The sequence below is a fragment of the Tachyglossus aculeatus genome, chromosome X2, assembly GCF_015852505.1.
Source record: "Tachyglossus aculeatus isolate mTacAcu1 chromosome X2, mTacAcu1.pri, whole genome shotgun sequence".
In the NCBI taxonomy this organism is placed as follows: domain Eukaryota; kingdom Metazoa; phylum Chordata; class Mammalia; order Monotremata; family Tachyglossidae; genus Tachyglossus; species Tachyglossus aculeatus.
Window position 1 is genome coordinate 5,635,744 of NC_052100.1, and position 27,517 is coordinate 5,663,260.

General features: G+C 43.5%; 1 protein-coding gene across 1 annotated transcript in view; it reads right to left on the reverse strand.

The window, feature by feature from the left end:
* Positions 1-27,517, reverse strand: part of COL23A1 (collagen type XXIII alpha 1 chain) — a 234,410-nt gene that overhangs the window by 22,823 nt on the left and 184,070 nt on the right. The window contains exons 5-8 of the mRNA XM_038771580.1: positions 10,570-10,596; positions 10,255-10,281; positions 8,471-8,497; positions 2,025-2,141 (exon numbers count right to left, since the gene is read on the reverse strand). Coding sequence (XP_038627508.1) covers positions 2,025-2,141; positions 8,471-8,497; positions 10,255-10,281; positions 10,570-10,596 — 198 coding nt within the window. The remainder of the gene's footprint in view (positions 1-2,024; positions 2,142-8,470; positions 8,498-10,254; positions 10,282-10,569; positions 10,597-27,517) is intronic.

Consider the following 27,517-nt stretch of genomic DNA (forward strand, 5'->3'; position numbering starts at 1 on the left):
CATTCATTCATTCATTCATTCAATTGTATTCATTGAGCGCTTACTGTGTGCAGAGCACTGTACTAAGCGCTTGGGAAGTACAAGTTGGCAACACATAGAGACAGTCCCTATCCAACAACGGGTTCACAGTCTAGAAGGGGGAGACAGACAACAAATCAAAACATGTGGATAGGTGTCAGTCATCAGAATAAGTAGAAATAAAGCTAGATGCACATCATTAACAAAATAAATAGAATAGGAAATATGTACAAGTAAACTAAATAGAGTAATAAATTTGTACAAACATATATACAGGTGCTGTGGGGAGGCGAAGGAGATAGGGCAGGGGGGGATGGGGAGGAGGAGAGAAAAAAGAGGGCTCAGTCCGGGAAGGCCTCCTGGAGGAGGTGAGCTCTCATATGACCATCAATTTCTGCCCACATTTCAACAGAGTTAGGAAAGGGAGACGGAACAGATTCTTTTCCATTTTAGGCAATAATAATCTTCACATTCTCAAAAAATGACAAGGAGGTCGGTAGACAAATTTTGGAGATCTTGAAGCACTTTCAAGATCCAAAAAGGGCATTGTTCTTGGGAATCAAATATCAATATGCCTAATTTGTAGATGGATGAGCTGACTCTCAGAGTGGTTATGTGACATACCCAGGATCAACTATGAACGTAATGAGCTAGTTGATAAACAATCGAGATGAGATTTAGTCCCCGGAATCTAATTGTACATAGAAGGATCAGTTCTTCTAGAATGCGTGCTTTTACTCTGCTTTCTGGTTAGATTGTCACAGCAGGATTGGGGAATGTTCTTGCATTGGTGAAAGAGTAGGGGCCAGGGGACCTGGGTTCTAAACCTGGCTCTGCCACTGGCCTGCTGTGTGACCTTGGCCAAGCCACTTAATCTCTCTTGGTTTCAGTTTCCTCATCTGCAAAATGGGAATACGATTTCTGATTTCCCTATTTAAACTGAGCCCCATCTGGGACAGGGACTGTGACCAAATAATAATAATGACATTTGCTAAGTGCTTATTATGTGCAAGCGCTTACTATGTGTTAAGTGCTAAAGTTATTAGATTGGACAAGCGCTTAGTACAGTGCTCTGCACACAGTAAGTGCTCAATAAATACGATTGATTGATTGATTGACAAAGTCCCTGTTCCACAAGGGGACTGGACTGATTGTCTTGTATTTGCCCCAGCATTTAGGACAGTGGTTGGCACATAGTAAGCGTTTAATAAATACCATCATTATTATGCAGGGTCCATCATGGGAGTCAGTTTTTTTTATGGTTTTTTTTTAAACGCTTACTATGTCCCAGGCACTGTTCTAAGCCTTGGGGTGGATACAGGACAATCAGGTTGGACACGGGCCCTGTCCCACATGGGGCTCACAATCTTAATCCCCATTTTACTGATGAGGTAACAGGCACCCAGAAGTGAAGTGACTTGCTCAAGGTCCCACACTGGACAAATGGTGGAGCCAGTATTAGAACCCTGGTCCTTTGACCCCCAGGCCCAGGGCAGATCAGAGGGGGTGTCTCCTGGCTCCCCCTTAGGGGTAGATTTGTGAGTTGTGTCTCCTGAAGGATTGCACGGTTAGCTCATCCTCTCCCTCCAGATTTCACAAGCCCTCAGGCTGGTACAAAGCAGCTAGTCAGCTAGTGATGATGAGTTTGGTGCCCCCAGGATTGCTGTGGCAATGCCCGGGCACTTTGCTGCTTAAAAGCCAAGTCAAACTTGTACCTTCTGATCACCTTGTATCTACCCCAGCACTTAGAACAGTGCTTGGCACATAGTAAGCACTTAATAAATGCTATTATTATTATTATTAATCGGGGGGGGGGGGGCGGGCAGCAGTGGCAGAGACGCCTGGATGCCAATTTTCCTGGATAACTTTTGGAACTTTCCTGGGGGGCCTTCCCATGGGGGAGCCCTCTTAACTGAAGCTCCTTGACAGAGAGAGGGAGGAGGACCTGGGGAAGAGGGGGACGGTGCCCAACTTTAAATTCCAATGCTCAAATCTGTTTCTCGTACCGCAGGGCCCTGGGGTCCCCTAGGGCCATCCTTTCCCGTGTCTCCGGGGGGTCCCCTGGCACCGGGGGGTCCTGGAGGGCCAGGTGGGCCGATGGCTCCTGCGTGGCCTTGATCTCCCTGGAAGAGGTTTGGGTTCAATGTTACGACAAAATATGAAAAAGACAGGTAAGTGCAAATGGCAACATTCAATGCAAAACACACTGACTGCCATCTAAATTGCTTTTGCTCTGCAGTGTGTGCGTGTGAGTGTGTGTGTGTGTGTGTGTGTGTGTGCATGTGGCAGGGCTCACCCCTCAGATGGTCTTGTATTCATTCATTCATTCATTCAATCATATTTATTGAGGGGTTACTGTATGCAGAGCACTGTAGTAATGCTTGGGAAGTACAAATCAGCAAGGTGGTCCCTACCCAACAACAGGCTTAGTCTAGAAGGGAGCAGAATGTAGGGGCAGAATGCATGGAACTACTTTAAGACTGGGGGATTAATCCTATTCCCCACCTGGGGAAATAAATCCCAACAGCCTGGATAAAGAGATTGGAAAGAGAAGTCTCATTTAGGTGGACTGGGGCCTCAGTACTATTTCTGAAATAATAACATAATAATTATTTCTGAAATGTAAAACGGGGGGGGGCAGTCCTCAAAGCCAGACAAGAAAGGAAGTGGGCATGGAGAGGGTGAAGAGCCTCCACTGCATAGAGGGATTATGGGATGTGAACTAGAGGGTACATTTTGGAGGGAAAAGGGAACAGGCACAGCTTTTTCTGGAGGGAGGAGAGAAGATAATGTGCTTGAGACTGTGAAAATCAAGTGGTACTGACTGAGGGGAAGGACTGGGGTGGGATGAGGGGATGAGGAAAATGTTTTTAAAACTCTATCATCGTAGTCTTAAAACAGAACTGGTTTTCGGATTTAGGTATCCTTGCCAAAAAAGGTTACGAGCTACCAGTTCAGTGTATAATCTTAGAGACCTCTGAAATAACTTGATTTACAGGTCTTCAAGCTGAAAAAAGCTCACCTCTGACCCTCTCCTCCATCTCACCTACCTGCCTGGACTGAACTGTATCGGGACACAGACTCGGGTACACGGGGTGAAAAAGGGGAATTTTTGAGTAGACAGGGAAGGTTTTTTTTGCAGCACAGTTAGAAGAGAACTTACATTCGACAGTAACTATGAAACACGGAAATGCGAAATTGCATGCTAACCTAGCATTGTGATTCTCCTGGTGGTAGGAAACCATATTTACATTTGTTATAGTAGAGTTACAGTAAAAAGCAAACACACACTCAACTTGCACCATACTTTTGCCACAGAAAAAAAGTGGACTTTGGCTTCGTAACTTCCAAGAAAAAAAACCCAAAATCCCCAGCCCTCCAATCCTTCTGCGATTCAAAAATGAAAGGATTAGTTTTACACCCATTCATTTAAAAATAACAGCAGAAGAAGTGGAATGATTATCCTGGTTCAAAAGCAGGAAGAAGGTGTAACACAAAAACAAATTCCAGCATGTAAGCTTTTGTACTGACTGACCTGGTTAACAACGATAAAACAATTTCTGGAATGGAAGTTAATTATTCTAACATACGGAGTCAATATCGTAAAGCTCATGAAAGAGCTGGATCGTAAATCTCTTACCTCCATCTGGATGGGATATCACTCTGAAGGAGGCAGCACTGGGTGTGATTAAAATCGTGCCCGTTCTAGTTTTTTTCTTTCTAACTAATGTCATATACTTTGCAATTACTCTGATTTTCTTCATATGGTGCAAGGTGGCAAAATTCCATGTTTACCATGCAGCACTCATGGCCTCATGAAGCCACACATTTAGTACTTTTAGAAAAAGGAAAATAAATCAGAAGGCAGAACAGCAAATGAGAAGAAGGACATCCATCACGCTGAGGCTTCTACCTTGAGGATTCGGCGACTGAAAACATGTTGGTCATTAGTAAGAAATCCATGACTGAGGCGTGGAAAGATCATCTAGCCCGGGGGATCGGATATGGAGTTGGGAAGATCAAGAAGTCAGATATTACAGGGGAGCCAGGGGTGAAGTCATAAAACCATTTTACAAGGCAAAGTCCCTTGGGGAGTGTGATGGGGAAGCAGTAGAAAATTAGCTGAGAAGAGCATTAGTGATAGAGACCAGGCTGAAAATAACTCTAACTCTTCAACAGGAAATTTGTTGGCATTGTAACAATTGATCGGTAGTGTGGTCTAGTGAAAGAAGCCCATGCCTGAGTGTCAGAGGATCCGGATTCTAATTCCGGCTCTGCCCCCTGCTTATTGTATGACCTGGGGCAACTCACTTGCCCTCTGTTTCCTAGGCCCTGGGCTCTTTTCACTATACCTCACTGCTCCTCTTAGACTGTGAGCCTTATGTGTAAGGAATTAGCAGGTTAAGTTGGAAGGGGGTGAGCAGATAGATAAGGAGTTTCTGTTTGATGTAAAGGTGGATGGGCTACCCCTAGAGGTTCTTGGGGGACGTGGACTGAACTTATTGTAGAAAAATGATCCGGGCAGCTTATAATTAGAATCTTTTCTTCCAAGTTAGATTAGTAAAAAGAAACTCTCGTGCTTGCATTGGCTGTAAGCTCCTTGAGAGGCAGGGATCATGTCTTTCAACTACTCGTAATGATAATTGTGGTATTTGTTAAGTGCTTAGTATATGTCAAGGACTGTACTAAGCGTTGGGTAGATACAAGATAATCAGGTCAGAAACAGTCCTTGTCGCACACAGTCTGCCCATTTTGGTCTGCTAATGGCAATTTACTCACTGTACCTCAATGCCGTCTATCTCGCCAACGCCCCTTCCCACGTCCTCCCTCTGTCCTGGCACTGCCTCCCCTCCAAATGCGACAGACCATCACTTCACCTTCAAAGCCTTAATAAAATCACATCTCCAAGAGACCGTCCCTGACTAAGCCCTCATTTCACCTACTCCCTCTCCCTTCTTTCACTCATTCATTTAATTGTATTTATTAAGCGCTTACTGTGTGCAGAGCACTGTATTAAGCACTTGGGAAAGTACAATCCAGCATTAAAGAGTGACAATCCCTGACCACAATGAGCTCACAGTCTGGGGGTGGCGGGGGGCCAGGGTGGTGGGGAACGGACATCAATACAAATACACAGACATCAATATAAATAAATTACAGATATATACATAAGTGCTGTGGGGCAGGAAGGGGGGGAAGAGCAAAAGGAGCAAATCACGGTGAAGCAGAAGGGAGTGGGAGATGAGGAAAAGTGGGGCTTAGTCTGGGAAGCCTCTTGGAGATGTGCCTTCAATAAGGCTTTAAAGCCGGGGAGAGTCACTGTCTGGCAGATTTGAGGAGGGGGGCATTCCAGGCCAGAGGTAGTGTATTGTCTTTGCACTTAGATCCGTCCCTTTTAAATACTTGATATTCACCCCACCCTCAGCCCCACACCACTTACGTATATGTCCATAATTTATTTATTTATAATAATATCTGTCTCCCCTTCAAGACTGTAAACTCACTGAGGGCAGGAAACATGTCTACCAGTTCTGTTATGCTGTGTACTCCCAAGCGCTTAGCACTCAGTAAGCAGTCAATAAATACCACTGATTGATTGACTAAGCTATAAGAAGGCTTCTACATCAGAATAAAAATAAACCTGTTTGTTCAAAAGCTCAAAGGAAAACAAACATATCCCCTGTTTTCCAGGAACCAATTAACATATCAGAAAGCACAAATCAAGCATCAGGAGCTGGCTTTGACCAAGAATACATAAAACACAAATTTGGCTTTCTCTTTGGCTTCCATCAGGAGAGAAATCTCATTTCATTGTTTGAGCATTGTCTCTTCTGGGATATGGATGTACAGGCATGGAAAGGGGAATCTTTCTGCCTCTCCTCCATCAGGGAGAAAATGAAAGCTCTTTAATACAGCCCCATGATCTTCCTAAGATTCCAGAGGGAATTCTGCAGAATGATAATATCCAGATGCAATATAAGAGCAAATGCATTCTTGCACTCACTGCTCTTCATCCTCCAAATGAGAAGCAGTGTGGCCTAGTGGATAGAGCCTAAGCCTGAGAGTCAGAAGGACCTGAGTTCTAATTCTGGCTCTGCCACTTGTCTGCTGGGTGACCTTGGGAAAATCACTTAATTTATTTGGGCCTCAGTTACCTCATCTGTAAAATGAAGATGAAGACTCCATGTGGGACATGGATTGGGTCCAACCTGGCTAGCTTGTATCTACCCCAGCGCTTAGTACAGTGCCTGGCTCATAGTAAGTCCTTAACAAATATCATTAAAAAACCAAAACCAAACAAAAAGTTGGATTGCTGTAGGTGAGCTTTGAAGTCAGCAGTGATTCAGTGCATTCTCAATAACTACCATTACCACTACCAGCACCACTTTGGACACTAGAAATCCAACATCTGGACTAAAGTGTATTCTAATTAGTGCTATCTTGCCAGGTACCTGTTTCTTCCGGGAGATCTCTATGTTCATCAATAGGAGATTTGTCAGATTGTCTACCAACTCTGTTTTATTGTACTCTCCCAGGCACTTAGTACAGTGCTCTGCTACTAATTGATTGATTGGCTAATTGATTGATTACAGCTGAGGAAACTGCAGCCCAGAGAGGCCAAGCGACTTGTGCAAGGTCACACAGCAGGCCAGCGGCAGAGGCTGGGACTGAAACCCTGGCCTCCTGCCTCCCAGTCTCACGCTCTTTCCACTGGGTCACACTGCCTCCCCACGGAATTTGTGAAACCAATCAAGGATTTTGTCCTAAATTGAAATGATCTGAACAGTGATCCCAAGGGCCTTGACGTTTCATCCCTTCTCTGGTCTTGGAGACAGATGGCTTTGTTAGGGCACAGGCCCTTCATCTGTTTCTAGGTCAGGTCAGAGAGATTCATCATTCAGAGGGCCTGGAGTGCCTGGCAAAATTATCTGCTATCCCCACATTTCACCATATGCTGGTGCCTGGTGTCTGGAAGGCATTTTGCAAATTACCAGGGCTGTTTAGAAGTCAGCGGAGCATAACAAATTTTCCTTCTTAGAAGCGGCCTGAACTGTTTAAAAACCAATATTAGATTAATGCCCCTCTATCGAATCCTGATCATCAGAGCCCTCTTTGTTTCTGGGTGGAAATAGAGCCCCAACTGCCTTAAAAACAAAAACAAAAACAACAAAAAAAACCTGCTTGGGAATGGGCCCCTCAGTTCATCTATAGACATATTAGGGCTTCTAAGGATCCTATCACATTTTACTGGGGGGAAATTGGAATCAGGGTGTGAATCTGAATAAATCTAAAAACTAAGGAGGAGCTTATCAGGAGCTACACTGGGATAAATGTTCCTTTTTTCCTGGGGGTGTGGAGTTTAAATGTGGATGAATGATAATATCTGTTAAGCGTCTACTATGTGTCTATGTGACTGAAGGTGTCCAAAACATTTTCCCACCCAAACCCTGTCCTCCCCATCATTTTCCCATCACTGTAGATATCACCATCCTCCCTGTTTCACAAACCCATACCACTGTCATCATCCTCTAGACTGTAAGCTAGTCTACTTACTTTCTCTGTCCCTCAGTTACCTCATCTATAAAATGGGGATTAAGACTGAAAGCCCCATGCTGGACATGGTCTTTGTCCACCCTGTTAACTTGTATCTACCCCAGTGTTTAGTTACAATGCCTGGTACATAGTAAGCACTTCACAAATATTAAAAAAAAGGTGGAATACTGTTTACCAGCATTTCCGTTATACTTGCAGTTTGCAATATGATAATAAAGACTAAGCCCTGAAAGAAGCAAAGAGTTTATCTCCATTGTTCTTCTCACGTTTCCTGCTCTTTGTTTTCTTCCTTTTCCAGACAGTTCTATCTTAGCAGAGAACTGGGATTCTGCAGTTGAGGAATGAATTTCCCCAGGCCGAATGGGAATAGATACCCAATGCAAGAATATGGCCCAATAAAGCACAGCTAGAACAAAACTCAATCACACAGCCCAAACACCACCCACCACTTCCTTGTTGCAATTTAACCAGTGACAACTACTACAAAAGAGAGAAAGATTACAAACAAAATGAAAGGATGTAAAACTGAACTGACTACTCTAACTGTGAAATCACTTTACACAATACATAAATTTACATGACAAATGGCAGCCTCATCTAAGCAAAGGCAAATATTTTAGATTACTGTATGGAATTCCTACATGACTTCCATTTAATGACAAACATGTGTTCAGTGAAAATTACTGTGCATTTGCTCTGAGGGAAAAAAATAATTCAGAAATTTTAAAATGAAATTAAGGATTCTACTGTCAGTTACATTATTTATTAATCTCTTTCTGCAGATATTGCACTCGGTAGCTAATATTGCATGAGACATAAACAATTGTATGCTTTCCTCATTTTCCATAAAGCAAGCATATGTTTTAGAAATTTGGTAAGTTACCATTCTAGTGCTTACCCGTGGACCAAAATCTCCTTGTTCTCCCTGTGGACCGAGAAAGAATTCAAGATAAGCAGCTAGCAGTCAGCCATTATAACTCTGATATATAGGTCAGACTGTCAAGTTCATAAAAAGTTCTCTCCAGAAAAGACAAGGATGCCCTATTGACACATCACACTTGACCAGGTCTGGATCACCCCACTTGGTAAAGCTTTCAAGTTCAAATTTGAATAATAATGATTATAATTATAATGTTATTTGTTAAGCACTTATATGTGTGCCAAGCACTGTTCTAAGCGCTGGGGTAGATACAAGGTAATCAGGTTTGACACAGTACCTGTTCCACATGAGGCTCATAGTCTTAATTCTCATTTTACAGATGAAGGAACTGAGGCACAGAGAAGTGAAGTGACTTGACCAAGGTCACACAGAAGACATGTGGCAGAACTGGGATTAGAACCTGTGTTCTCTGATTCCCAGGCCCGTGCTCCTTCCTCTAGGCCACACTGTTCCAACTATGTTCTTGGGGCAAAATGGGCAAAGCTGGCATACCACTCCTTATTTACAATGCAAAAATGAGTCAAGACATTTCCAAATGGCTTCGTCTTAGCCAATAATGAAACAATAAGTGTGCAAAATTTGACAGCAGCCTGATTTGCAACAGGGACTGGATTACATCATGAATTGCAGGTCATTTGTTGAAAAAATTCTAATAATGATGCTTATTTATTAAGTGATTACTATGAACCAAGCACTGCCCTAAGCATTGGGGTAGATACAAGGTAATCAGATTAGATTACCTTGGGATGGGTAATCATAGATTACCATGGTGGGCTGGGAACAAGTCTATCAACTCTGTTTCATTGTTGTATGGTACTTACTCAAGCACTTAACAGAGTGCTCTGCATACAGTAAGAGCTCAAGAAATACCACTGATGGATTGAGCTATAGTCCTTGGCCACATTGGAGTCACAGATGAAAAACAGGCATTCTGTCCCCATTTTACAGAGGAGGAAACTGAGAGACAGAGAGGTTATGTGGCTTCTCCAGAGTCACCCAACTGCCTCTTCCTAAGCTGGCTAAACCAAAAACATGAGGCTTTTTTAAGATCTAATTTCTGTGATTTATAACCTGCAGTCAGACTATGAATGAAATGTGCATTAAGCTAATGCCAAATGTCAGTGGGCCCTATAATTCTAAGAACTTTGAAGTTCAAAGTAAAAATCATCTGCATCCATTTTCCTGGATTTCCTTTTGAGGGAGCACCAAGGCCTAGAGGGAAGACCATGGACCTGGGGGCCAGGGGGACCAAGTTCTAATCTCGGCTTTGCCCATTGCCTGCTGGGTGATCTTGGGCAAATCACTTCACTTCTCTGCACCTCAGTTTCTTCACCTGCAAAATGGGGATTCAATATCTGTTCACTGTCTCCCTTAGATGGTGATCTCCATATGAGACAGGGACTCTAACCTGATGATCTTGTATATCCTGTTGTGCTTAGTACGGTTGGACACGTAGTAAGTGCTTAAGAAATACCTCTTATTATTACCTCTTGTTATTATTATTATTGTTATTACTAGGCATTTGATTAGAATTGTGACCACAAGGGAGTGCCCTTGATTTGATGATGAAATGTAATGCTGATCATTATGTCTATTTTGGGTGGCAATAACAGAGGAGAAGACCGCAAATTCAACATCTACCAGAATGACCAATTTAAATGCAACCCTTGGAAGCGATATTTTATGCATTCATTATTTCTATCTGAATCATTGAAAAATATTTTCCAGCTCAAATGTCTTACCTTTTCTCCTTTCAGCCCTGGCAACCCCTAGAGGAAAATAAAAGCAAGAATAAGAAGGGAGCCCATCATTTTTTAAAACCACTTTTAGATGCAGCCACTTTTCAAGGAGGGTATTTTGAGTCCATTTCAGGTCAATTTAAGTTCAGGGGACAGACCCTGAATCCTTAGAGGTTCAGGGGAAACCCCCTAAATGGCTTTAGTCTCTAAAGACCAAAATATTTCCCAGGAAAGATACAAGAATGAATCAATCAATATAAAGTGGCCCAAGAAATACCACAAACCTATACAAATTGATACTTTTTTTTCATAACTTACAGGTTTGCCATCCAATCCAAGAGGTCCCTGGGGGAAAAAACACACATAAAGTTCAAATATTACTTTTTTTTATTTCACTAACTTATCTTTAAACAGAATGTTCTATGTCAAATGTTGTTTTTGTGCATTTCATTTTTACTTTTTTTTTTGGTATTCCTTAATGGTTCAGGTTTGCAAGATTAGAAGAGTACATAAAGGATACCAAGCAACATAAAACACAGGAAACAAAGATGGAAAAGAAAAGGAAACAAGGCAGATAATTTGGTGAAACAACCCCCCTCTGGACTGTAAGCTCATATGGGACTGTAAATTGTCTGTTTATTGTTATACTGTACTCGCCCAAGTGCTCAGTTCAGTGCTCTGCACACACTAAGTGCTCAATAAATGCCACTGAATGAATGAATGAACTACAGGCATCATTTGGTATTTTATTTTTCTAAGCATTTAGTACAGTGCTCTGCCCACAGTAAACACTCAATAAATACCACTTATTGATTGATTGACTTACAAGGTGCTGGTGGAGTTGCTTGATTCAGCCTTGTCATTCTCATCAATCACAACTTTCACTGGGAATCAGTCAATCAATCAATAGTATTTATTGAGCTCTTACTATGTGCTGTGCACCATACTAAGTGCTTGGGAAAGAACAGCATTTGTGGGAGCTACACTAAATGACTTTCAAAAACTGGCTTCCCTTGAGGCATAATAATAATAATAACAATAATTGTGTCAAGCACTGGAGTAGATACAAATTAATCAGGTCAGACACAGTCCCTGTCCCACACAGAGCATCCAGTCTTACAGTTGAGGAAACTGAGGCCCAGAGAAATGAAGCGACTTGCCCCAGGTCAAACAGCAGGTAAGTGGCGGAGCCAGGATTAAAACTCAGGTCCTCTAGGACTCTCAGGTCTGTGCTCTTTCCTCTGAAGGGGCAAAAAGAGGTGCACCTTTGGTAGTGCCTCTCTCGTTGGGTAGACCTCTCAATGCCAGCCTGGGCAAGGGTTAACATTTACCAACTAACTTGTATTGTACTTTTCCACTGCTTAGTATGGCCCTCCACACCCAGAGCTCAATAAATGACATCGATTGATTTGCCTCTCACTCTGGTGGGGGCGGAAGGGAGGGAAGAAGGCAGTGATGGGTTTATAGAAGACGGAACAAAGATGTGACTGTTCCCACATCAGCTCAGCCATCAGATTCAGTGTGCGCTCCAGAGAGAGGCTGACTGTGAAGTGGCGTGGCCATCTTCGGTACCTTAGGGGTAGGGAACGTGTCTGCTGATTCTGTGGTAGTGTACTCTCCCAAGTGCTTAGTTCAGTGTTCTGCACATAGTAAGCTCTCAATCAATACCGTGGATTGACTGATGGCTCAACTGATACCACTGACTGACTGATTGATGGCCCTCCCACTATGCTTCCGCCGAAAGCCAAACAAGTCAATTTCCACTTTCCCTTTCATCTGCCCCAGCTTCCAACTCCAAGCTTTCCCACTGTCTGGAATGATATTCCCCCCCATACATCTGCCAACTTGTCCCTTCCTTTTATCTCTCTGGGCCCTTCTTGAATCCCACCAGCAACACAAAGCCTCCCTGACTAAGTAAAACAACGTGTGGCTGAAGCCCGCTCCAAAATATGCTCCAGGCCAAGCCACCCACACTGCCACCCACAAACCAGAACAAATGTCCCCAAGAGATAAACGGGTGAGGATGTGTTTGCCTTTGGTGAAGCATCCGTTCCACGAAAGGGGACTTCTTTTGAAGGAGCCTCTAAAAAACATCATTAATGATAATCTAGCCACCATGCCAACCCTTCAAGAGTATGGTTTGCCTGTTGTGGAATCTTAGTTGTGATGTTTCTTATTCTTATTTAGAGATATGGAAGAAGAGGATTTTACCATTCAATTTTTTTATTTAAGGGGTGGGGGTGGTATTTATTAGATGCCTTCTATCTGGTAAGCCCACGTCCTGCCTCTGGCCTGGACCACCCTCCCTCCTCATATACGACATAAAATTACTCTCCCCGGCTTCAAAGCTTTACTGAAGGCCCATCTCCTCCAAGAGGCCTTCTCTGACTAAGGCCTCATTCCTCTTCTGCCATTCCCTTCTGCGTTGCCCTGACTTGCTCCCGTTATTCATCCTTCCTCCCAGCCCCGCAGCACTTACGTACATACCTGAAATTTATTTATTTCTATTAATATCTGTCTTCCCTTCAAGACCGTAAGCTTGTTGTGGGCAAGGAATGTGTCTGTTTATTGTTATATTGTACTCTCCTAAGTGCTTAGCACAGTGCTCTGCACACAGTAAGTGCTGAATAGAACTGACTGACTGACTATACAAGGTTACCAGATGAGGCCCATTCCCTGCCCATCCCCTGGGTTTGCAATCAATCTTACGTCCATTTTGCAGACGAGAAAACGGGGCTCTGAGAGGGAAGTGATTTGCCCGAGGTCACACAGCAGTCCAGTGGCAGAACTGGGAACAGAACTCTGGTCTCCAGACTCCCAGTCCTGAGCACGTTCCGCTAGCCTAATTCCCCCACAAACCTTTAAAACCATTAGCTTGAAGCAAGAAATGTATGGCTGGATGAAAAGTCTCTAACTTTCAAGGGGAAAAAATTTTTCTTCTCCAAGCAGAAACTTCAGGAAACCTTTCCAGATCAGTCAACTTGTGGTGGCTGAGGCCAGCTGCTCAACTGGCCAGTCACTGCAGGAGAAGTGGTAAAAGTTGGCCAAAGTTGCATTGGGGACAATTGTAATAATAATGATAATAATCATGATCACGGTCTTTGTTCAGCCCTTGTTCAGTCTTAATCCCTGTTTTCCAGATGAGGAAACTGTGGCCCAGAGAAATGAAGTCACTTGCCCAAGGTCACCCAGTAGATGTGGTGTAGCCAAGATTAGAACCCAGGTCCTTCTGATTCCCAAGCCCTTGTTCTATGCACTAAGCCACGCTGCATTTATAAAACTAAGACAGTAGCTGCCCCATTGGATTGGAGGGTGCCCAAGTGCCGTCTCCCAGACCCGATTTCATGCTTGGGCCAAGTTCAGTTTTGTAAAGCAAGATGGCAAATATACAAGGGATTCCACCGCTGGATGTGAAATCAACTAACTCAAGGGGAGGGCTCAGAATCACCACGTCAGTCCCTGTCCCACATGGGGCTCAAAGTCTGAATCCTCATTTTACAGATGAGGTAACTGAGGCCCAGAGAAGCAAAGTGACTTGTCCCAGGTCACACAGCAGACAAGTGCAGCGTGGCTCAGTGGAAAGAGCATGGGCTTGAGAGTCAGATGTCATGGGTTCTAATCTTGCTTCCGCCACTTGACAGCTGTGTGACTTTGGGCAAGTCACTTCACTTCTGTGGGCCTCAGTTCCCTCATCTGGAAAACGGGGATTAAGACTGTGAGACCCATGTGGGACAACCTGTTTACCTCATAACTACCCCAGTGCTTAGAACAGTGCATGGCACATAGTCAGCGCTTAATAAATACCATTATTATTATTATTAAGTGGCAGAGCCAGGATTAGAACCCATGACCTTCTGACTCCTAGGCCCATGCTCTATCCACTTCACCATGCTGCTTCTCAAGACTTCTAGACCCTGTTCTCTACATTAGGTCATTTCTAATTTCCCCAACTTTACTGTGTAAGTTTTATATGGCTGTTGGAATGAGTTTATTACCACCAAATCTCTTAAACTGGCAGCAATTTATAAAATCCCCCTCTGCAGGCACTACATGTTTATCAGCTTCTAGCCAAATTTGTATTTATGTTCTGCATAAATATCACTTATGTTTCTAATTGAGTTAATTTATAGTTCTTAGTATTCACAATAATAGTAGAGTTAACAGCACTAAAAATAATTTTGAAAAATATTAACGAGCTGACAATGCTTCACATTATTTGGATGATTCAGTAGACCCCTAGGAGGAAATGACCCTCAGTTTCTCAGCTTCAGAAAAAAAAAAGATTTAATGAAGATGGTATCTTCTAAACCATCAGGAGTGTGCAGTTATAAACATGGCCCTTGGAAAAGCCGAACATCAGATTTCATAGGGAAAAAATCATTTCCAATTCCCTGAGAAACTGAAGATCCAGATTTGTGTGTGGTTTAATTTGATGCATAACAGGCTTTCAGAGTAAAGCAAGAGAAATTTCAAATATAAATATTTACCCAACAGTAGATGCCTCCCGGGCCAGGCAGCTAGCTGCTTTTCAAATATATTAAGCTAAAGACCTTGACTTTGCTTCAGAATGACCCACGATTCTTATCACAGATGGGGGCCCTCAAAGGTCCCAGCACCCTACTTGCATTTTCTGAAGCCAAATGATCCTTCTTTTCTGCTCATTTCAGCTTCTCAGGGCTCTAAATCTTAACCACCCTTCATCTCCCTCCTACACACACAAATATATGTATAAATTCATATATTTATTTATGTCCATTCTCTGCCCTTGGGTGAATACATACATACATATATGTGTGTGTACTGAATTGAAGATTTGATTTTATTTATTCTGATATTACTGCTTGTGAATAGTTCTACGCCTATCTTCTCCATTAAAATGTAAGATTCTTGGTGGGTGGAGAATATGTTTTATGTGGTTTGGTGGTGTTTCTCAAGAGCTTGCTACAGTGCATTGTAGGCTCTCAATAAATACCCCCACTATTACCACTATTACTACTACTTCTTGAGTTTGTCCTCAGTGCAATCCACTGCGCACAAAGTGCTTAAGGAATACCAAACAGTGAAAAGTTTTCTGCCCTTAAGGAGTTTACACGCTAACAGAGGAGTAGGATGTGAAATATTACTACTACTACTACTTCTACTACTAATAATTATGGTATTTGTTAAGCGCTTTGTATGTGCCTAACATTGTTCTAAGCTCTAAGGTAGAAACAGGTAATCAAGTTGGACATAGCTCCTGTCCCACATGTGGTTCACAGTCTTAATCCCTATTTTCCAGATGAGGTGACCGAGGCCTAGCGAAGTGAAGTGACTTGCGCAAGGTCACACAGCAGACACGTGGTAGAGCCAGGATTAGAACCCATGTCCTCTGATTCCCAGGTCTGAGATCTGTCGGTTGAGAGCGCATGCCCTTCCCAGCTCTGGGAATTTCTGATACTTCCTCATGGAGCTCCAGAGGTGGTCTGTGAGGGCCCAGGGTCTGCGTGACTTTTGCCTGATGGAAGACATGGACACACAGAAGGCACTGACCACCCAGCACCTGCCGTCTCCCGAGGATCCGGACAGCTGTTGACAAGATTCAATTTTGTTTTAAATACGTTGCTCCAGCCACAGCCAACGATGATGTTCAAGGACACCATCTGGGGAAAGAGCATTTGAATGGCAGATGAGCCCTGGGGCTGCCACCTTGAATCTCTTCCAGAAAGGCAGGGATCCTTACATCTTCTTCATCTGCCCGGACACACTCCTTGGCTGGGAAAATTCCAAGATAGATCCCGGGTGGAGACTGATGACTTGATGAGAAGCAGCACGGCTTAATGGACAGAGCCCAGATCTGGGAGTCAGAAGGCTGTGGGTTGGAATTCCAGCTCTGCCACTTGTCTGCTGGGTGATCATGGGCAAGTCACTCCACTTTTCTGTGCCTCAGTTAACTCATCTGTCAAATGGGGACTAAGTCTGGGAGTCCTATGTGGGACATGGACTGTATCCAACCTGATTTGCTTGTATCTACCCCAGCGCTTAATAAAGTGCCTGGCACTTACTCAGCACTTAATAAATCCCACAAAACCTTGACCTGCAATACCACAAACTCTTTTAAGCCACCGACTTTGAAGCGGGTGGTCCATTCAGAGAAGTGACATATTGGAGGCCATGGGAACATTGACAGGGTTCTCTACCTGGGCTCTATTAGTGGGCAGAGTTTCCCTGGTGCTGGGCAGGAATCCTCTGAATCCCCATGGTTGGCTTCTTTGGTGAATAATAATAATAATAATAATAATAATAATAATGGCATTTATTAAGCGCTTACTATGTGCAAAACACTGTTCTAGGTGCTGGGGAGGTTACAAGGTGATCAGATTGTCCCACGGGGGTCTCACAGTCTTAATCCCCATTTTACAGATGAGGTAACTGAGGCACAGAGAAGTTAAGTGACTTGCCCAAAGTCACACAGCTGACAATTGGCGGAGCCGGGATTTGAACCCCTGACCTCTGACTCCAAAGCCCATGCTCTTTCCACTGAGCCACACTGCTTTTCGAGTGCTTCTACAGGTGAGTGTAGCTTCAATGCCAGGAGACTGACACCATTTCAGAACTTCACTGTTTGGCATCTTGTCTTATGATGATCAATCATTAATGGTATTTATTAAGCGCTTACTGTGTGCAGAACACTATACTGAGAGTTCGGGAGAGTACAATACAACAGAATTAGCAGACAAGTTCTCTGCCATAACGAACTTATAATCTAGAGCTAATAGTAACAATAAATGTGGTATTAGTGAAACACTCACTATGTGCTCAGCATGATTCAAAACGCTGGAGTAGATACCAGATTAATAAGGTTGGACACAGACCCTTTCCCACAAGGCTAGCAATCTAAAACACTGGCATGCAATTTTGGCTACTGGGCACCTTGAGGAAAAAATGAATATGCCATTGCAAAGTTTCATAGCTTTCAAAAGTCAAGCAGAGCTAAATGATCTGGGTCCTGGTTCTGGACAACAAGTAGAATCCATTCCCCCTTCAAACTGCTGAAAACAATAACAGGTGGTCAATCGAAATTGGGGAAATTCTGTCTAATGGAAAGCGAACCCCAGGGCCAGCCAGTTTTGTTGTCTGTGTTCAGTCATGACAAATTCTATTAGCAAAGCAAAAACCAGAACTCTTGGTGGCTCCCAGTGGAGACAAGAAAAGAAAAATAAACCGACCCAAATAGGAGGATGGAAGACCTCCGCCTCCCCCACATGTGTAATCTGGATTCATTTCCTCTCCAGGACACGCTGCAGGTTTTTGAGAAAGCTAATACATCCAATTGCGTTCTTAAGGGACCAGATAATGATATCAGATTTTTGTGCCTAAAGACCTCAGAACTTCCCTCTGAATTCCTGGAAAATGGGCTTTCTGATAATGACGATGAGAAGCAGTGTGGTCTAGTGGAAAGAATCCAGGCCTTGGAGTCAGAGGACCTTGGATCTAATACTGGCTCTGCCACTTGCCTGCTGTGTGACCTGGAGCTAGTCATCACTTCTCTGTGCCCCATTTCCCTCATCTGTAAAGTGGAGTTTCAATACCTGCTCTCCTTCCTACTTTGACTGTGAGACCATGTGGGACTTGATTAACTTGTATCTACCAGAGCACTTAGTACAGTGCTTGGCAAAGAGAAGCAGTGTGGCTTAGTGGAAAGAGCGTGGCCTTGGGAGTCAGAGGTCATGAGTTCAAATCCCGGTTCCACCACTTATCAGTTGTGTGACTTTGGGCAAGTCACTTAACTTCTCTGTGTCTCAGTTCCCTCATCTGTAAAATGGGGATTAAGTCTGTGCATCCCACGTGGGACAACCTGATTACCTTGTATCTATATCAATGCTTAGAACAGTGCTTGGCACAAAGTAAGTGCTTAACAAACACCATAATTATTATTACTATTATTTTTATTGGCATTTAGCACTTTACAAAAACCACAGTGATTATTATCATTATTATTTGTCATTAAGTTATTTCTATGAGTCCTGAATTGTGCTAAACCCAGTGGTAAAACTGATAAAATAATGGTGATGATGATGATTGCAATTGTAGCATCTGTTAAGTGTTTACTATATGTAAAGCACTGTACTAAGCAGTGGAGTAGTTACAAGATAACCAGGTTGGACACAATCAGCCAATCAATCATTTGTATTTATTGAGTGCTTACTGAGTGCAGAGCTCTGTACTAAGTGCTTGGGAGAGTACAATATAACGGAGTTGGTAGACCTATTCCCTGCCCACAATGAGCTTACAGTCCCTGTCCCTTTGTGGGGCTCAGAGTTTAAGGGGGAGAGAAAACAGATATTGAGTCCCCATTTTCAGAGAAGCAGCGTGGCTCAGTGGAAAGAGCACAGGCTTTGTAGTCAGAGGTCAGGGGTTCAAAACCTGGCTCCACCAATTGTCAGCTGTGTGACTTTGGGCAAGTCACTTAACTTCTCTGTGCCTCAGTTACCCCATCTGTAAAATGGGGATTAAGACTGCGAGCCCCCCGTGGGACAACCTGATCACCTTGAAACCTCCCCAGTGCTTAGAACAGTGCTTTGCACATAGTAAGCGCTTAATAAATGACATCATTATTATTATTATTTTCCAGTTAGGGAAACTGAGGCCCAGAGAAGCTGACTTGTATTTGTCTCTAGCACAGTGCTTAGTAATAATAATATTTATGGTATTTGTTAAACACTTGCTATGTGCGAAGCACTGTTCTAAGCACTGGGGTGGATACACGGTAATTGGGTTTCCCAAGTGGGGCTCACAGTCTTAATCTTCATTTTCCAGATTAGGTAAAAGGCACAGAGAAGTGAAACGACTTGCCCAAGGTCACACAGCAGACAAGTGGCAGAGCAGGGATTAGAACCTATGTCCTCTGACTCCCAAGCCCATGCTCTTGCCACTAGGCTATGCTGCTTCTCTAGTACCTAGTGAGTGCTTAATCAATCGTATTTATTGAGTGCTTACTGTGTGCAGAGCACTGTACTAAGCATTTGGGAGAGGACAATAACAAACAATTAACAAACACTGCAATTAGGACGGTCAGTGATGTCTTATGGGGAACCCGTTTTGGCAAGCCATAAAAGTTTCTGAGGGCTAGGTTGTGCTCAGGCAGGCAAAACTCTCCCAGGTGCTTTATTGTAAGCCTCATCTGCACTTTGCTTTGCTGTGGGCCAGATTGTGGGAGTGGATGTAGCTGGGGTTGTCTCCTTGGAAGGGACTGAAAGGGCATTCTAAATTCAGATAGTCCCCTCTTTGGAAGCACAGGGGTATTTCATTTCTCTAAGATCCCATTATCAGCTCATTTTAAGGGCGGTGAAAATGGCTCTTCTGTCCTACTTTGCGTTCTGTCCCGGTTCCACTGAGGGGACAGAGATTGGGCTGGAGTAGAATGGATCAGCTACTGAGTCAATAGCTGAGCAAGAGCAATGGGCAACAGGCAGTATGGCCTAATGGCAAGAGCACAGGCTGGATATCAGGGGACCTGTGTTCTAATCCCGGCCCTGCCTCTTGCCTGCTGTGGGACCTTGGGCAAGTCGCTTAGCTTCTCTGGGCCTCAGTTACCTCATCTATTAATAAGGGGATCAGATACCCGTTCTCCCCTCCTCTTAGGTTGACAGCCCCAGGTGGGTCACAGAAGTGCTGGGGTAGACGCAAGATAACCATGTCGGAAACAGCCCTGGTCTCACGGGGGGCACACAGTCAACATGGTGACAAATAATAATGGTGGTATTTGTTAAGCACTTATAATAATAATAATGATGTTGATATTTGCTAAGCAGTTACTATGTGCCAAGTACTGTTCAGAGCACTGGGGTAGATACAAGGTAATCAGGTTGTCCCACTTGGGGCTCACAGACTTAATCCCCATTTTACAGATGAGGTAACTGAGGCCCAGAGAAGTTAAGTGACTTGCCCAAAGTCACACTGCTGATAAGTGGTGGAACTGGGATTAAAACCCACACCCTCTGAATTCCAAGCCTAGGTTCTTTCCACTAAGCCATGCCACTTCTCTATGTGCCGGGCACTGTACTAAGTGCTGGGATCGATATAAGCAAAGCGGATTGGATACAGTTCCTTTCCCACATGGGGCTCACACCCCAACTTGGTAAGTGCTTAACAAATACTGCAATAACTATTATTATGCTGTGATTGTGTTTTTTCTACCCCAGTATTTGGCACATAGTAAGCACTTAGTGTTACAGAAAGATCTGACTATTGTGTTTTTCTTTTTAATTAACCGACACTAGTTCCACAGATATTTTTGTTTGCAGCCTTGTGATAACACAGACCCGATACTTTCTGACTCATGGACATTCCCAAAAATCTGTTTGGGCTTATATGTTAGGAGGATTTCCTGAATTAGGGCTGGTATTATCACAAACATGTGGACCACTCATCAAATTATAAACCTGCCAAGGTTTTACAAACTTCCCAATAATCTCTGGGATTGGTTGGTTATTATACCCTTGTGAACATTCTTGTGTCAATACATCCACAAAGACAGGCTGATCACACATTTGGGGGGGAAAAAAAACAGTCCCCTTTCTGTCTCAAATAGTGGAAGGTTTGCAATTAGAGATAGGAGTTCCTGTAATATTCCTTACTTGGCATGTGTTCCTCATTTCTGAAGATCAGGCTGTCTGCATTCTCAGCACTTTTAAGGATGGATAACTGGATCTTATTTGGGTTTTCCCAGGCTTCGAAATCTACACGAACTCCAATTCCTAGTCCTCTGGAAAAGACACCAGCCCACTCTGAATTGTTAAGTCCAAGGCTAAGAGCTGCCAGTTCAATTATCTCCCAGCTTGACAGAATTTTTGCATTAAGATTATTAAATTAGGTAACCAACTAGCCTGGCTTGGGTTACGTCTTTGCATTTCTCCCAGAAGCGAGCTGAATTCCAACCTTTTGGTTTTCTTTGGCTTCGAGCAAATAAATAAATGAAATGGATGGATTTACCTTGGTTGGATTTTGTGCCTGGGTATAGGTCCATACTCTGAATATCTGGAACGTAATCCATTACCTTTAGGTTTCAGATCAGAGTCGCATATTTAAGAGTGGCATCTTCAAGGTTATTTGTTTGGGCTTGTTTCAAAGGGAATGAATACTTCATCTCTGCCCAGCCTCATTTATATTTTTGCTGAGGCTCATTTCTGAAAAATCTTCCACAAAACACGCAATTTTTCTAGCCGTCAGTTTCACCGTAGTGATTGGCTCTTCAATACACTGAACAAATGGCCAAGTTCTCTCTGAGTCACCAGCCTCTAACCTGAACACTATCACTTTTTTCGGACCTTCAGAGGAGAAGCCTGGAGAAGCAGTGTGGCCTAATATGAGTCAGAAAAACTGGGTTCGAATCCCAGCTCCCCCATTTGCCTGGTTGCCTTTAAGCAAGTGACTTAACTTCCCTGTTCCTCTGTTTTCTCAGCTGCAAAGTGTACTCTCCCGCCCCTTTAAGACTGTGAACTTCATGTGGGATACGAAATTCATAACTGTGGTATTTGTTTAGTGCTTACTATGTGCCAGACACTGAACTAACCACTGAGGTAGTAGATACAAGCTAATCAGTTTGGGGGCAGTCTCTGTTCCATGTGGCGCTCACAGTCTTAATCCTCATTTTACAGATGAGGTAACTGAGGCAACAGAGAAATTCCAAGGTCACACAGCAGACAAGTGGCAGAGTCAGAAATAGAACTCAGGTCCTTCGAACTCCCAGCCTTATGCTCTATCCGCAAGGCCATGCTGCTTCTCTGTGTTTGACAGGATTACCTTGTACCTCTCTCAGTGACTGGCATGTAGTAAGTTCCCCACTATAGAGAAGGACTATTTTTAACTCCACCTATGTATTCTTTCCCAGCTCTGCATTTAATAATAAGCATTTAAGAAATACATTTACTACTAATACTGCTGCTCAATAAACGCCATTGTTATCATAATTGAACTCCACTCTCATTTGCTTCAGCTCTTCTACCAGAATCACGTACTTATTATCTTTTGCGTAGGGCTTTGATTATTGCTACCTACGGCTATGACTGCATCATTCCGTGGCTTCTTTTTAATGTGGAAACATTTGCTGGCTTGTAAACATATTCTGTCCCCAAAACACCTTCAAACAGCTGTTCTGCATCATGTCCTTGGTATATTACCGTTAATCCGTTCACTAATTTGCAACTGGAGACTGAGTGCTGACATACTATTTTCCCTTCCCAGGAGCAAAGATGATAATGCTTCCTTCTATTACATCCTCAACGACCTTGTGAGGAGTATATACATCATCTGCAATTATAATCATGGACATTTTCCTTCAGTATATTATGGTGGTAATTTTTAATTTCGGTCCCATCTAGAATACTAGAATAAACCTTCACCCCAAGGCGAGCCCAGTTTCAGGGATAATTTGGACCTAACCTTTTCTATTTCACGTGGAAGCCGAGGAGCATTAGATTCATACAACTCACTTATTTCCCTGGCTAATCCTGGCTCCGCAGCTTGTCTGCTGGGTGACCCTGGGCAAATCACTTCACTTCTCTGGGCCTCAGTTTCCTCGTCTGTAAAATGGAGATTAAGGCCATGAGCCCCACACGGAACAGGGACTGTATCCAACCTGATTAGTCTGTATCTATCTCAGAGTTTAGTACAGAGCCTGGCACATAGAAAGTGCTTAGCAAATACCATTAAAAAATTGTTCTTTGATGGCTTATAAATCTTTTACGTATAACATTCCCTTTCCTAAAATTTGCTCTACCTATATGAGACTGTGCTTGGTTTTGATGAGCCATTTTTCCATGTTGCAAATTGCTATTAAAAAATAGTCCACCAATTTTCTAGTCTGGGAATCAGATTGTGAGCTCCTTCAATCACAGGTATTTACTGAGAGGTAACTGTGTGCACAGCACTGTACTAAGCTCTTGGGAGAGTCCACTACAGAGTTGGTAATGCCCAGAAACGAGCTTACAGTCTAGAGGGGCAGGGGCTATGTCACAACCAACTCTATTGCATTGTAATTTCTGAAGCACTACTGCAGTGCTCTGCACACAATATGCACTCAATAAATTCCACTGATTGATTGACAGTTAACCATTTGGTCACAGAAAACAGCCCTTTAGTAATTTCATTAGCATGTCAACTCCTTGGGGGCAGGAAACTTGTTTCATCCTTCTTTGTACATTCCCAAGTGCTTAACACAGTGCACTGCACGTGGTGGGTGTTCAATGAATACCATGACTCCTTCTACTCCTATTACATTGATGATGATGATGGTATTTCTTAGGCGCTCACTATGTGCCAAGCACTGTTCTAAGCACATGGAGACTCACCTCTATTCTTGGGTCATCGCTGATGTCCCCTATCCTAGGGCTGGCGCAACAGTCCAGATCCATTCAGAGTAGACAGAGAGGGATAGACTAATGACATTAAGACAGAAAGATATAACAATGGGAAGCAGCATGGCCTAGTAGATAAAGCACAGGCCTCGGAGTCAGAGGCCCTGGATTCTAATGCCGGCTCTGCCACTGGCCTGCCATGTGACCTCGGGCAGGATTTTAACTTTCCCATGCCTCAATTTCCTCAACTGCAAAATGGGAACTCAATGCCTGTTCTCCCGCCTATTTAGACTGTGAGCCCCATGTGCGACAGGGACTGTATTCAGCCTGATTAACTTGTATCTATCCAGCACTCAGATCAGTGTTTGGCATATAGTAAGCCCTTAACAAATACCACAAAAACAAACAAAGCCAAGCAAAACAAAATACCCTGCCTAGACAGAACTGCCCATGGAATATGAGGTCTTAGATTATTTTGGCTTTGATGATTTACTGGTGGAGGTTTTTTTTCTCTCCATTCCAAAAGGGTTCCCATAGAGGTGGTGAGCACTGCCCCGTGAGCCCTCAGGCCCCCCAAAACCCTAAGAAGAACTCCAGGTCAGAAGGAAGACTTAGTCAATTGGTCACATTCCACGTCCTGCATGGGCCTCACTATCTGAGAGAGTGATGAGCAGGTATTTCAACCCCATTTTAGAGCCAAAGAAACTGAGGCCCAGAGAGAGAGTAAGTGGCTTGAACAAGGTCACACAGCAAGGTTAAGGATAGAGAGGTGATTAAAACCCAGGGTTTCCTGACAACTAGTTTCAAACACTTCTTCCACTAGGCAGTAGAAGTCGTAATGGTATCTACTGAGTATCTGCTGAGGGAAAGACAGTATACTAAGCCCTTCAGATAATTTAATGGTAGCAAGATACACCCTCAAGGAGCTTACAGGGTAATGCGGGAGGCAGGCAAAGATCCATGAGTCATCGAACTGGAAGGAACCCTGCAAATGAGAACGATAGCTATCTCAACGATTGGATTTTAGGGGCAAAGGTGGGTCGGGGAGGACAGGCACCTTTCAAGTAGGGAAGTGGACAGAATCGGGGTTCAAAGACACCTAGACTGACCCTGCTGGGAGGCCAACTGGTTCAGTCCTCTGCCTCCAATCACGCTTAGTGGGTGTCGCTTCTTTTAAAGATCTTCAGGGATGAAGACTGTGCTGCATTCCTCTTGGCAGGAGACCATTTTAGAATAGAATAACCCTAGTAGTTAAGATGGTCTTCCTTAGGTCGAGCCACATTCACCCCTGCTTCAAATTAGGTCAATTTCCACTTGTTCAGTCTTCAGTGGATGCAGAGAATTGTTTAGCACCTTCCCCTTTAAACCCTTCATCTGTTTGAAGGAAATAATTAAATCACTGTAGCCTCCATTCATCCTGGCTAAACAACTTTAATTCCTTTAACCTTTCTTTAAGAAACTCACTTTCTATTCTTTTGGTAAAGTCTGCCGCCCATCTCAGGATGACTGTTATTCAAGTGCTCTAAACCAACTCTTAGAGGATGACAGTTCAGCTTTTACGAGTAATGTTCTTATGGAGAATATGGACTCTACACTGCTAACTTTCATTTGATTGTGGTCTACTATGATCCCTAGATCTTTTTTTTTTTTTTTTTTTTGCAGGGGGGAAGGAGGGTGTGTGAGATATTTTCCTAGCTAATTATTTCCTATTAAGGTGACCAGTCATCTACTTTTTTTTTACCACACAATCCAGTTTTCGGTTAATCTAACCCTTCCCTGCTACGGACTCCTCACTAGATGTCTGTATGTTGGATTTTTTTTTTATTTTTTGCTAGGTTGAAGCAGCATGGTGTAGTGGATACAGCATGGGCCCGGGAATCAGAAGGTCATGGGTTCTAATCCTTGCTCTACCACTTGTCTGTTGGGTAACCTTGGGCAAGTCACTTCACTTCTCTGGGCTTCAGTTCCCTCATCTGTAAAATGGGAATTGAGACTGTGAGCCCACGTGGGACAGGGACTGTGTGCAACCTGATTTGCTTGTATCCACTCCAGGGTTTAGTACAGTGCCTGGAACATAGTAAGCACTTTTAACAAATACCATAATAATAATAATAGCGTCTGGAATAAGTCAATGGCACGAAATACTTTCTCCCCCTCCTTCTTACAGTGTGAGATCCAGTATGACATGGACTGTGTTTGATCTGATTATTAGTAAGTGCTTTAATAAATATTATTATTATATTGCTCTATGTTTTTCTGAAATTTCATACTGGTCTAGTTAGGTTACTTAGCCTAAGAAATATGTCAATATTCCTAATGAATGGATTAGAATGGTCTAAAAAGAAATAACCTCTACATTGGAACATTGCTTTGTTCCCATTTAGTAGCAGTAGCAGCAGCAGCAGCAGCAGCATTTAAGTGCCCATTGGTTCAGTATTCTGTACTATGCATTTGGGAAGTAGAGAGTAATGAAGTGACATGTAGAGAGTAATGAAGTGACACGTTCCCTGCCCACATGGAGCTTCCAGTCTGATAGGGGAGATGTGATCTAGTGGAAAGAGCACAGAACTGGGAGTCAGAAGACCTGCCACTTGCCTGCTGTGTGACCTTGGGCAAGTCACTTAGCCTCACTGGGTCTCAGTTTCCTCATTTGTCAAATTAAATACCCATTCTCCCTCCCCTTAAGACTATGAGCCCTCTCTAATATAGGGACTTCACCTCTATCTACCCCAAGCCTTGGCACAGGAAAAAGGCTTAATAAATCCTGAAATGATTTTTAGTCGTGAAAACATTTATAACTAGATATATCAATCATATTTAATGAGCACTTACAGTGTGCAGAACACCATACTGAGCGATCTGGAGAAGACAATATAACAGAGTTCATACGCATGTTCCCTGCCCAGAGCGAGCTCATGCTTCAGACATCAAAATAAATTACAGAGATGCACATAATGTGTTGTGGGGCTGAGCACTCACAAGAAATAACTGAAGACACATATGGATAACAGTTTTAAAGGAGGGTGAAAATACCTTCACTGTTGTACTCTGTTGTATCAACTCCCAACTCTGTTGTACTGAAATTTCCCAAGTGCTTAGTACAGTGCTGGGCGGCCAATAGGCCCTCAGTAAATACCAGTGATTGACTGATAAGCGTGAGGCCCAATTGGGACTTTCAGAGCAAATCCAAAGCTATCTGCCATTGCCACTACATCTTTGTCAGTCGGTCAATCGCATTTACTGAGCACTTACCATGTGCAGAGCACTGTACTAAGCACTTGGGGGAGTACCATAGAATAGTAAACAGACAGATTCCCTGTTTACAGCGAGCTTAAGCGTTTTCCCCTTGGGCTGTTTCCCTCCCAGTAGGGTCAGGGAAATGCTCCAGCACCAATGTCAGTGCTCTTTAGAAGGAATGGTACCAGGATGTGCTTGGGTCCCAGATGGGTCCCACTTAGGGCTCCCAGTCTAAGTAGGGAGAAAACACAGGTATTAAATCCTCCATTTTCCAGATGAAGGAAATGAGGCCCAGAGAAGCCAAGTGACTTGTCTAGGGTCACAAAGTGGGCAAGTGGTGGAGCCGGGATTAGAAGCCAGGTCCTTCTGACTCCAGGGCCCTTTCCAGTAGGCCCCGCTGCTTCCCCGTTCCAGCTCGCTCTCTGGCGTCTGCTGCATCAACATCTCCCCCACGGATTAGCACCTCACTGGATGTCAACAGCCCAGAGCATTTGGAAGGATTTGAAGCCACAGGGACTGACCACCGTTTCACTACTGAGCTCCTGCCTGGGACAAGCAACAGGACTGCCACCACTTCCCAAATCCTCTGGTATTTTGCTCTGCCCACAAGGAGCTGAGATGCTTGTGGGAATTCGTCATTCGCAGCCCGTTATTCACCACTGGACCCAATTTCCAAAGGGTCCCGGCCCCGGAAA